Source organism: Entelurus aequoreus, linkage group LG02 (assembly GCF_033978785.1).
Source record: "Entelurus aequoreus isolate RoL-2023_Sb linkage group LG02, RoL_Eaeq_v1.1, whole genome shotgun sequence".
NCBI classification, from domain to species: Eukaryota; Metazoa; Chordata; class Actinopteri; order Syngnathiformes; family Syngnathidae; genus Entelurus; species Entelurus aequoreus.
The window spans coordinates 50,621,744-50,634,557 of record NC_084732.1 but is presented as its reverse complement, the minus strand read 5'-3'; the positions used below and the strand labels follow the sequence as shown (position 1 = coordinate 50,634,557).

At 39.2% G+C, this 12,814-nt stretch overlaps 2 protein-coding genes across 5 annotated transcripts in view; one reads left to right on the top strand and one right to left on the bottom strand.

Moving 5' to 3' along the window:
• Positions 1-6,146, bottom strand: part of sbf2 (SET binding factor 2) — a 259,041-nt gene extending 252,895 nt beyond the window's left edge. For 2 of the 4 annotated variants that reach the window (XM_062028691.1, XM_062028699.1), the window contains exon 1: positions 5,994-6,146. In XM_062028691.1, coding sequence (XP_061884675.1) covers positions 5,994-6,048 — 55 coding nt within the window. In that variant the 5' untranslated portion in view covers positions 6,049-6,146. The remainder of the gene's footprint in view (positions 1-5,993) is intronic. The other 2 variants (XM_062028716.1, XM_062028692.1) reach the window with 2 other exon arrangements.
• A 3,765-nt stretch (positions 6,147-9,911) lies between these two features.
• adma (adrenomedullin a) lies at positions 9,912-12,180 on the top strand. Its single transcript, XM_062067974.1, has 4 exons — positions 9,912-10,028; positions 10,607-10,715; positions 10,821-10,934; positions 11,011-12,180. The coding sequence occupies exons 2-4, from the start codon at positions 10,621-10,623 to the stop codon at positions 11,312-11,314; spliced, it is 513 nt and encodes a 170-aa protein (XP_061923958.1). The 5' UTR covers positions 9,912-10,028; positions 10,607-10,620; the 3' UTR covers positions 11,315-12,180.
• The last annotated feature ends 634 nt before the right edge of the window (positions 12,181-12,814 follow it).

Below are 12,814 nucleotides of genomic sequence, written 5' to 3'. Positions count from 1 at the left end.
CTATGAGGCTGCAGTGCGTTAATAAATGTCCCCACATGATGTACATTTGACAGTGATTCATGGCAGGGAAGCTAATATCAGCCTACGGTGACAGCCAAAATATCTACTAACGTTACTTACCGCGATGTGCTTCCTCAAATTTGACGTAGAGTTCATGTAAGCTTAAAGGCCTACTGAAACCCACTACTACCGACCACGCAGTCTAATAGTTTATATATCAATGATGAAATCTAAACATTGCAACACATGCCAATACGGCCGGGTTAATTTATAAAGTGCAATTTTAAATTTCCCGGGAAATATCTGGCTGAAAACGTCTCGGTATGATGACGTTTGCGCGTGACTTCACGGATTGAGCGGAAGTATTGGGACACTATTGTGTCCCAATACAAACAGCTCTGTTTTCATCGCAAAATTCCACAGTATTCTGGACATCTGTGTTGGTGAATCTTTTGCAATTTGTTTAATGAACAATGAAGACAGCAAAGAAGAAAGCTGTAGGTGGGATCGGTGTATTAGCGGCTGGCTACAGCAACACAACCAGGAGGACTTTGAGTTGGATAGCAGACGCGCTACCGTGAGTACGCAGCTTTCTTCCAAACATTTGATCGCTTGCCCTCCGTGCGTGCCGCTATGTGCATGTCACGTACGTAACTTTGGGGAAATATATGTGCTGTATGAACTTTGCGGAAGTAAACGGTACTTTGGGATGTGGGATTGAGTGTGTTGTGCGGGTGTTTGAAATGTATTGGCGGGTTATATGGACGGGAGGGGGGAGGTGTTTGTTATGCGCGATTAATTTGTGGCATACTAAATATAAGCCTGGTTGTGTTGTGGCTAATAGAGTATATATATGTCTGGTGTTTATTTACTGTTTTAGTCATTCCCAGCTGAATATCAGGTCCCAACCGCCTCTCACAGCATCTTCCCTATCTGAATCGCTTCCACTGCCCTCTAATCCTTCACTTTCACTTTCCTCATCCACAAATCTTTCATCCTCGCTCAAATTAATGGGGTAATTGTCGCTTTCTCGGTCCGAATCGCTCACGCTGCTGGCGTCAATGATTGAAAACAATGTGCAGATGTGAGGAGCTCTTCAACCTGTGACGTCACACTACTTCCGGTACAGGCAAGGCTTTTTTTATCAGCGACCAAAAGTTGCGAACTTTATCGTCGATGTTCTCTACTAAATCCTTTCAGCAAAAATATGGCAATATCGCGAAATGATCAAGTATGACACATAGAAAGGATCTGCTATCCCCATTTAAATAAGAAAATCTCATTTCAGTAGGCCTTTAAGCTTGTTGTTGTTTGCCGCTGAAACTTTATGTGCAGTTAATCAAGAGACCGCCTGGCTCTGTTTGATTGGTGAAACGGAGTCAAACGTCACCAGTGACTGTATTTGATTGGTGAAACGCAGGCATGCGATAAATCCTACTTTGAAGGTCTGTCTGACAAACCAAAACAAACAAAGAGTGCATTAACAGATCGATAAAAATCAGTAGCGAGCTGAATGTAGATAAAACCCTCCTTAAGACCTACCTCTTCTCGCTGGCCTTTGACCCGAGCTGAGTCCGCCCACTAGGCCACCATTTCTAGTCCCCCCCCCCCCTCCCACCCCTTCGCTTTAGTTGTATTTTTCAATTTGTAGCACTTTTATTATTTTTTTTTTTTTTTATTCTGCAAATTTTTTAAAACTTTTTATTCGACCCCTTTTACCGTATTGCATTTGCATTATCTTGTTTAGCACACTCATTGTTTATGTTCTTTGTTTGTTTTTTTTGTTTTGCTTAGTTGTTTTTTTTTTTTTTGTTTTTTTTTTTTTTGTTTGCTCCATGCTTTTTTCACCTGTAAAGCACTTTGGTGCAATCTAAAAAGTTGTTGAAAATGTGCTATATAAATAAAGTTGACTTGACTTGACTTGACTAAATAGAGCGCAGTAAAAGTAGCGTTTCTTCTCTATAAATATACTCAAGTAAAAGTATGTTGCATTAAAACTACTCTTAGAAGTACAATTTATCCCAAAAGTTACTTAAGTAGATGTAACGGAGTAAATGTAGCGCATTACTACCCACCTCTGCTAACAAGCTACATGTAGCTAAGCTATGTAGCTTAACTTCCACTGATTCAAATCATTCCACCTTCAACACATTCAACTACCATTTTTCCACGTTCAACAAATTTCCAGGAATTCCAGGGATTCTCATTTTTCTGAACCCTATTTCCACCCTTTTTTCATTTGATTACTCCTTTCACATTTTTCAACCCATTTCAACCATTGCACCGTAAAAACATTCCTCTTAGTCAGGACAAAAAACCAAGTTGGTTTAGAAACTACAAAAATTCCCGGTTTTCCCGAAATTCCAGGAATTCCCTCATACCATTTCTCAATTTAAAATATTTTACCACGTCAACATTTCTTGACCCATTCAAACCATTCCAACACCAACCAATTGAGGTCATTTAGGACATTCATGCTTTTTATCACGTTTGAAAAATTCCCGCCTTTTTCGAGATCCCCAAATTACCTGGAAATTCCCATTTAAATGAATAGGACATTTTTGCAAGTTCCACAATTCTTACATTTCTCAACCGATGCAATTAGTTCAAACAGCAACATGTTCAGCTCATGAATCTTATTACATGGCGCCGTCTTCGAAGTATGCTAGCTATTTTCCTGTTAGTATGCTAATGTCAGCATGCTATCGTTTTATGCTAGCATTTGATCTTATTTCTTACTTTTTAACATAATAGTCATGGATTCCGTTACTTGGCACCATTTTAAAAGTATGCTAGCTTTTTACCTCTTAGCATGCTAATATTAAAATGCTAATAATAGCACGCTAAAGTTTTGTACTAGCATTTTAGCAATTTTTTTACGTTTTAAACCTAATAATCAAGGATTTTGTTACTTGGTGCCATCTTAGTAGTATGCTAGCTGTTCCCCTGATATACTAATGTTAGTATGCTCACAACTTATGTTTGCATTTGATCTAATTTTGTACTTTTTAACCAAATTGTCGTGGATTTTGTTACTTGGCGCCATCTCAAAAGTATGCTAGCCTTCCACCTGTCAGCATGCTAATGTTAACGTGCTAATATTAGCACGCTAGCGTTTTATGCTAATATTTTAGCAAATTTTATACGTTTTAAACCTAATAATCATGGATTCCGTTACCTGGTGCCACCTTTAAAGGATGTTAGCTGTTCCCTTGTTACCATGCTAATATTAGCATGCTATCATTTTATGATACCATTTTAGTTAATTTTTTACTTTTTAACCTAATGGCGACTTGTCCAGGGTGTACCCCGCCTTCCGCCCGATTGTAGCTGAGATAGGCGCCAGCGCCCCCCGCGATCCCGAAGGGAATAAGCGGTAGAAAATGGATGGATGGATGGAACCTAATAACCATGGATTCCGTTAATTGGTGCCATCTTAAAAGTATGCTAGCTGTTTCACTTTTACCACGCTAATGTTTTATGCTTGCTGGTTTCGTATTTTTTAACCTAATAAACATGTATTTTGTTACTTGAAGTATGTTAGTTATTTTCCTGTTAGCATGGTAAAGTTAGCAAGCTAACATTTTTTTCTCGCATTTTAGCTAATTGTGTACCAACTTAATAATCATGGATTTCGTTACTTGGCACCATGTTACAAGTATGCTAGCTGTTCTTTTGTTAGCATGCTGTTTTTATGCCAGCATTTTAGCTGATGTAATACATTTTCTGCTAAAATATATATAGATTCGGTTACTTTGCAACCTCTTGAAGTACACTAACTCTTCTAACTATACCAACATTAGTATTTCAAGATTCATACTACATTTCAGTGCAGCTTTTGCTTTTAATCTCTCAAATCATCTTGTCCTTTAATCTATTTCAACTTTCAAACCATTTTTACATTCCACTAGTTTTTCAGTTCAGCGTCAGCTCTTCAACATTCAAATCATTTTAACGTTCAAACCATTTCTCCATTCATTCTACTCTTCCAATTTATTAGTATATCATGATGTTCAGCGTCAGCTTTTCAACATTCAAACCATTTCAACATTCGAACTATTCTTACATTCAATCAGCATTTCAGTTCAACTTTAACATTGGAGCATTCACACACAATTCCTTCAAAAATTGCCTCATCTAGTTTTATGGATTAAGAGCTTTCTGCAGGACAGGCCATAGCAAATGTTTGTAAAGAGGTCCTATTATACAAAATCAATTTTTCTTATCTGTTGTTACCTGTTTTTGTGTTATTTGGGATCCCCAAAAGTCCCTAAAATGCGATATCAAACCATGGTGGCGTGGCAGAGATATTTATAAAACAATCTTGCTTGAAACGAGCCATTTGGAATTTGAGACTTTAGGGATGTATTTTGCCTTAGTTATGGCAGCAGATATCTCCATATACGGTAGAGGTTTACCCAAAGAGCTTTGTGTGACCCCACCATTTTTATTCAGTTGTAGTCAAAAGTTGTAGTCTATAAATTAACTATTTTCTCTATCCTCTTGTGGGTCAGACTGGCTCGCATGTGCCTCACAATACGAAGGTCCTGGGTTCGATCCCCGGGCTCGGGGTCTTTCAGTGTGGAGTTTGCATGTTCTCCCCGTGACTGCGTGGGTTCCCTCCGGGTACTCCGGCTTCCTCCCACCTCCAAAGACATGCACCTGGGGATAGGTTGATTGACAACACTAAATTGGCCCTAGTGTGTAAATGTGAGTGTGAATTTTGTCTGTCTATCTGTGTTGGCCCTGTGATGAGGTGGCAACTTGTCCAGGGTGTACCCCGCCTTCCGCACGAATGCAGCGGAGATAGGCTCCCGCTACCCCCGCGATCCCGAAAAGGACAAGCGGTAGAAAATGGATGGATGGATGGATGATCCCTTTGAAATCCAGCAAAAGCCTGGACCTCCCCAAGGGCGAATCAGCCTAAGACAGTGATTTTACATTTCTTATAATGTCCTTGAAGGTAAGGGACACAAACATCAAATGGCAGACCACCCAAAAATGTAATCTGTGCTAAACCACCAAAATAAAGGCACCTACTGATGCTGATGCACAGCCCAACAGGCATAAGATGGCATCTAGGGAGGAGGGGTTAGAGATGTAGTTTGATGAAGAGCCCCTGTCTTTGCTGTAATGGCTAATACATCTATCAACAGTAAATGCAAGTTCTGCCATGGTTCAAAAACAAAAAGTATGTTTGCATTTGCAATCAAGAGGTCATGACTGTGTGAATGTCTTACAGAAAATAACATAGAAGACAGAATGAATACTGCAGATTTTTTTAAGTGATTGTGTCATTCCTATGACCCGCCAGAAACTGGTGGAGCTGAGTTAGAGGCACAACAAATGGAAACAAGGGCAACTTCCTTTCCCAGCACAGATACACAGTGCAGAGTGTAAAAGAAGGGAAGAGGATTGCCTTTCCTCACAGCTGCATGATGCGTCCATCTTAATAAAAAAAAAGTTCAGCACTTCCGCCACACACAAACACAAACACAAGACAACAAACCACACACAAGTGTATTTACAGCAAATCATAAATAGATCACAGCAGAGTGGGCAGAAGATGCAGCCAATACTTAAAACACGCATGCACAACTTGAGTATTATAGAATGAGGACCTCGGTCATATCAACAAAGCATTTATGACAAACTATTGCTTTTATCCAACCAACCAGTTGTTGGTGAAATAAATCCCCTACTTTAGATTGACACCCAACAAGTACAATGCAGACAGGATGTGACTCATTTTGAATTCATGAAGTTTCAGTTGACTTAAATAAATTACCCCAATAGTTATAATAGGAGCGTATAAGTAAAACAAAGAGTATACTCGGCATTCAGCGGGTTAATGAGGAAAAAGGAAAGTGTCCCCACTTTCGCCTGTTAGCATTGCGGCTAACACGAAGCTAGTCGCCAAGCTACTGTATTAGCATCAACAACATCATGTCACAGTAAGCAGCCTAGCCACAAAGCTCCTCCAACACACTTACCGGATTTTTCCTGATCATATCCCACGACGATAAAGTAGTCAGCCAATCTAGCCATGTCTGCCACTTTTCCCGAACTGTCCCAACACTATTCAGCATTTTTCCTTCTTCCAGAGCACAGCCATTTTTGACAGAAGGGCCATCAGTGCGCATGCGTGCAAATCGACCAAAGCCATACATGGGCGTGGGCCCCCTTTGCAAATGCAAACAACCACTTTGGCACTTAATGTCATCAACATGCATACTGTACATCCTTGATCACAACATTTGTATGTTTATTATTTAGTTCATAATCCATTTTACAATAAATGTTAATTTATTTTGATGAGTATCTGTCTATCTGTGTTGGCCCTGCAATGATGTGGTGACTTCTTTAGGGTGTACCCTGCCTTCCGCCCAAGTGCAGCTAGGATAGGCTGGCACAAATGTCACTTTACATTGACATATTTATGTTCTTAAAAAATACCTTTTTGGACATTTTTCAATAGCATAAATCATTTTTAAAAAAGGATTCCACAGGCTTCAGCACCCCCCGCGACCCCGAACGGGACAAGCGTTAGAAAATGGATGGGATGGATGATTCCACAACAGGCACCAGATGTGGACAATGTATTCTAAAATATTGTACACAGGTAATCATATTGTTAATTTGCTGAAATTGAAAGTACAGGTTTTATAATAATCTACAGTTAAAGTAAAACATATTTCAAAAGTACTTAAAGCCCTTTGAGACACTTGTGATTAAGAGCTATATAAATAAACATTGATTGATTGATAAGTTACAAGTTATTTTTGAGAGGGTTCTCCAATGTAATGCAGAAAAGGGAAACACGGTCCAAGTCTCAAACCAGGTGTTCTTTATCAATTCAACATCTGTATGAATTAAAGTGCAAAAATAAGACAGCCATCTTCATGTTACGGAATGTACCATCATGCTGCTTGTCCCCCCCATCATTCACCGTTGTTTTCATTTTTTATTGTTTTAAATATGTTTTATTTATATTTGTTTCACCCAGAAACAGATTTGAAATATAGAAAAGTACAAAAGTTGTAAAAGCACAAGGACAGGTACAGAACTTACAACTGTAACATGAGTATGTTGTTACTTTCTACATCTGGGTTGCACACAGATAGCATTACCGTAATCTAAACCGGGGTGTGTCCAAATGTTTTCTAGGGAAGGCCGCATAATAAAAAAATTTATAATTCGAAGGGCCAGTTTGATACATTTTGAACATTACAGATGCAAAAACCATTTCAATATACCATCAGAATAATATTTGAATTTAAAAAAACATTACCTTAGCTTGTGTTATAGGCAACAAAGGAAATAGTTGTTTTGATTTTCAGAAGATGTCCAGGGCAAACAAAAAAACAAGCTGCGAGCCGAAAATGGCCCTTAGGCCGCATTTTGGATACCACATATTGAGACATACAGTATGAGTGTTATTGGAGGGCAACTATGGACATAGTTTAGCAGGTGAAAGTGGTAAATGCATTATTTTAGATGCCTATGAAGACACACTTTCTGTAATGTATTGTAAAATTTTATAAAAAATAAGAAAGGAAATAAGAAGGATGAAGAAGTCAAAATGTGAGGATATACACATAAGTTACTTTCTTGTACTCTGCATCATTACAAAAAAAATGTGGAGGACACCTTATATAACTCGCATTTGTCAACTCATTGTGATCATGTATCAACAGTAAAATGTGTGCCCTTGGGCTCCTCTTCTTCCCGACATACACACATTTCCTGCCACACGTACCTGGCCGTAAGAAGTGGTACAAATTCTGTCAATCATCCTACTACTGCCAAAAGACATCTATATAAGGACTCAAACACGAAGCCACGACTTTGCTGTCATGATTTCACAATTTCCATTCTTGTCTTCCTGTAAGTGGTTTACTTGAGTTAATTGTCATTACAAAAGTGCTTGCTCATTTACAACACATGTGTTTGGTATTTATGTGTTTTCTTGAGTTGAAATATCCAGTTGTAAATACAAAGCTCCAAATAGCTAGTACTGTACTCACACGGATCCTTTTGTAAGATACTAAAACAAATAAGATGTGAATTATGGGATGCGGATGGAATGTGGAGTTTTAGGCTTGAATTAAATTGAGAAAACATGTCACAAGTCACGACATGTTTTCCTCTTTCTTCTATTCTACTATTCTAAACAGAAAAAGAACATTAAAAGTAAATAGTTTATTCTGAGGCTTTCTAAAAAAAAATTAATTTCACCTTGAATTTACAATCCTGTACACTTGATCATTATTTACAATTATCAATCACACTGGTACTGCTCTATTCCTGTACAATACAAATCTCAGTAAATCAATTACTTTTTATCTCCTGACAGATTCCTGTACGGCTAAAAAAAAAAAACAGGTAAATGTAACCAACCAGTCTCCCCAAAAGCAACAAATCTGACGAATTATTTCACACATGTCTAGACCAATTTTGTTCTACTTGATTTACTGATCCCAAAGTTATTCTTAGATTAATTGTAAAATTCCACCTCACACATTAGTCCACACGGTAAAATAAATCAAGGCGTAAGGCGAGGAGAAATTATTTACCTTGCACAAACAAATACCTTAAGTATATTGGATTTATGGTCAGCTATGTTTACTATATTTAATGACTTAGCCAATGCTTTTCTCATATTCATCAAGCAGTATACTTACAGGCTGGCATGGAACTTCACTGTGTCAGGGAGTGGCTTGGAAAATGGACCATGGACAACATTCCTTAAATGTCATACACAATCAACCTGTCGAAATATGGCAACAAATACATGCTTAACCCTTTATGGCATTGCTATTCAACTGGCGGCCCAAGACCAAATCCGGCCGAGGAATGATACCAGACCGGCCCCTTAGTTCAGTTCAAATATTGCGAGACAAACATTTTGCAGCAAATTCGTAAAAACAGTAGTGTGCTCCTGTTGTATAAAGAAATGTGGACCTCTGTAAACACATTGGCAGATCCTTGCATTGACATTTTAATTTTGTCAGCAAACATAACACTGGGGTCCAAACTTATAACTTACATAACTTAGGGGTTTATCGAGGCACCCCTTTGGGTCCTCTCATTTTTGGCAGTTACATTTTCTTTTGTAATGTGGTTTTTGTAACCAAGGTGTTGCTGTAGATTGTTTACTTCAGATGCAGTCAGTTATTATTTGTTCAACTTATTTAGTTATACTAGTAGTGTTCCTCAAGGTTCCATTTTAGGTCCCCTTTTCTCATCATTTGGCATCAACTGATGGCCTTCGAGTTTTGTTCAAAAAAATTGTAAGAAACTCACATTTTTGGACCTTAAAAACAGCAGACTACGTCTGTAACTCAGGCAAAATAGATAGACCAAAATCAAATGACTGCCGTAGAGGACGCTGGTTATCCGTAATATACAAAATAAGATTCACAATGAAGGGAGAATTCTGGCCCTTTGGTCCTTAGCTTTCTGGCAATGTGCCCTCCAATGCAGTTCAATTGAATATCCCTGCCTTAAGGGTGTAACATCAAACTTCAAATACCCAATCCATGCCAACACCTGTGGGATAAAAATTCTCATAGTCAACACAAACAGGCAAGATACATGTTGAAAAGTTGTACTTAAATATAATAATAGAAAAGTGTATGGAATTTTAGAAAAAGTAATCAAAGTAAAAGAGCTCTACAATGAGCTGCAATAGTTTTCTAGAGTTCCATTATAGAATATTTACGAATCCTGGTGTATTTTTAATAAGTACATGCTTCATAAATGTTCATAAGTGATTTTTTTTCATGACTGGCTAGAGTGAGGGGGGGGGGGTGTTGGAGAGGGTGAAGGATGAGAGTCAGTGAATGAGCCCCTCCTACCTCCTGTATAAAGGCTCCAAGTCTGGTGTGTAGGAGCTATTAGCAGAGTGACACAGCTGCCTTACAGAACTACTGGCAATATTGCCAAAAACCTGTGGAGTACTCTTCTGGAAAGTTTACCTGACAAGAAGAGCTTTATCATCCAAGTGAATTACCAGAGAATATCAGGTATGCTTTGCTTTATTTTGTATGAGGATGTTACTGTGATTGACTGTGCTCGCTCAGCTGATGGCTTTATCCTTGCTATTTTTTTTAGGTCAGGGCAACAGTGTATAGACAAGGACAGGTTATCTGTCTGATTATATAAGCAGTTCAGCTCTTAATATGTGTAAGTGTCTTTGGTGGAAATGCCCTTGTGGTGCAGCACATCTAAGAAAAGCCCTTAGGGTTCCAATCGCCTACAAAGCATGAACATCCCAGGTTTAATTGCATTTTACTTTAACTGCTATTGAGATAGTCTATTTTGGTAGGTTCCATTGGCAGAGAGTGTCCTTCATGTTATTGGCCAGGGGCCCAAAGCGTGGTTGTAGGTTTACTTAACTGAGCAAAATGTGACCCTAAGCTTAACTTCTCAAATAAATGAATGATAAGCGCAAATAACTTGGCTTTTGGACTTTTGTGTAAGCAAAAGCCCTTTTCAGGCATACTGTAGCAAACACAGAAAGTGGAACATGAGTAGGGGATTGAACAAGTTAAATTTTAATTGTATTAAGAATAGCTAACTAAATGTTTTCTTGTTTCCACAGGACTTAGAGAAAACATGAAACTGATCCTCCAGTCCTTCCTCTATTGCTGCCTGGCGGCCACAGTAGCACACTGTGCGTTACTTGAGGTCGACCCCAAGTTAAAAAAAAGGTGAGTTCTTTTACATGTGCTCATAATACCTGGGGAGACGACAGTTGTCCAGTCTACTGAATTACCCAACTTAAGACTAATGGATTTTTCCCCTCCTTCAACTAGACTCAGCATATGGCTAGGGAACAGACTCAGACGGGATCTGGACAGTAGGACTGTAAACACTGAGCAATTTGTCAGGCAGGAGGACATCAGGGATACCATGCTGCCATATTCCAGGTATGTAGCATCAACTCAGACCATCATCTGGTCATCATCTAAAAGCACAAATAAGCATCTTCATTCCTTTTTGCAGCACTGACATCAACGTCCGAACCAAGAGGTCCAAAAATTCTGCCAACCAGTCGAGAAGACAAGGTTGTTCCCTTGGGACCTGCACGGTGCACGACCTGGCACACCGTTTGCATCAACTCAATAACAAACTAAAGATCGGCAGCGCCCCCGTAGACAAGATCAGCCCACAGGGTTACGGCAGGAGGCGCCGCTCCTTTCCAGATGGCGGAGTTACACTGAAGCTGGAGCAGGGCAGGCTCAGGCCCGTGTGGAGCACAACCGATTCACAGGTCCATAAGCTCGAGGCTCTGCTCAGACAGACATGAACGACAATTTACAAAAAAGAAGGCCTTGGAACAAAAGCTGCATGGGGGAATCTCAAGAGTTAGGAAACCCTTTGCTCTGTTCTGAAAATCTCTGGCCCTCAGATTTGCCAAGTACTCTCCAGCACATTTTCCCAGGCCTGGGGAATGAGTCGGAGCTGGACTGGCCGCACTGAGTTTCTCAAAGAGCTGAGCCTTGTTGCTCAGTGATGTGGAGCGAGCAACACAACTGCAAACACTGGATGGCACATTGTGGCACAACTACAAGGTGCTGCTCTCTGCTTGGCTGCGGGGCACCTATAGAGTGCTGATTTCTACCAAAGTGAGTGGACTAATCCTCTAATGTAAAAGAGGGAACTCTCTTCCAACATTCATCAACTTCTTGGACACAATTCCTCCTTTAATTTAATAAGTGCCATCATGCAAGGATAAAAAAAAAAAACTGTGAGCGCTTTTCCACTTAGACTCAAGTGAATGATCAGGAGAATATCATGTGCACCACAATGCCAAACAAGGAGATGTACTTTTAAGTTTGTATGTATGTTTTGGGCACCATATAAAGGAAAAAAAATGCCTTAAATTCCGCAGGATATGTGCCAGTCCTCAACGAATTGAAATATACTTGAACTTGTTATTTGTACAAAAACACGTGCAATCTATACTTGTTTTTTTTTTATTGCAGATATATGTATATAAGAATTATTTTATTTATATATTATGTATTACATTTAAGTACTCATAGAACTATTTTTGTACAGAAATAAAGTATACGGGCATTGTATTTGTTATTATTCTATTACAGACTGTGGTAATAGGATATCGGTCTGACATATGGGTCTATTATACATTTGTGAATGTGCTCTATTCTATTTGTGTTGAAGCAAAGTTATTGTCATTTAATAAACATTTTGCAAAGAAATCATTGACCTTGTCCAGACTTCCTTTTGCTCCTTGCTGTCATAAATTCCAGCAAGTGGCACAGTCTATTGTCTGGAAAATAGCAAGACACACAGCACCTGGTCTCTGTTAAGTGATTACAGGGTCTCATTAGTTTCCCGTCCTCTTGCTACATTCCCCTGGTTATGACCCCCCTCTACTTCTTTTTTAAGAAAGGGCAGACAGGGTGCCACACACATTCCTGCTTGATTCAGCACATATCTAAGCCCATCTCAGAGCTGCTGAGGCTCTGTATTCATTGGTAAAAGACGACTAGAATGGCAGGACAATCATGCGCTGGTTTGAGTAATAGTTTAAAACATTCCTGCAGGAGCATCATGCAAACTACGCCCAATCATTATTTCATATATTTCAACAGCCAGAGGCAGGCCACAAAGCACCAATTGGCTGTAGACTGGATTAAATGATCAACTCTTGCATAATTGTGAGAGAATTGTGGGCACTTTAAGTTTTGTAGAGATACCACTTTGCAAGGAATATTTGGGTTCGAATTAAGTCTCTCGTAGTATAGTCTGTCCAAGTTAATTAAGTCTCTTGTAGTATTGT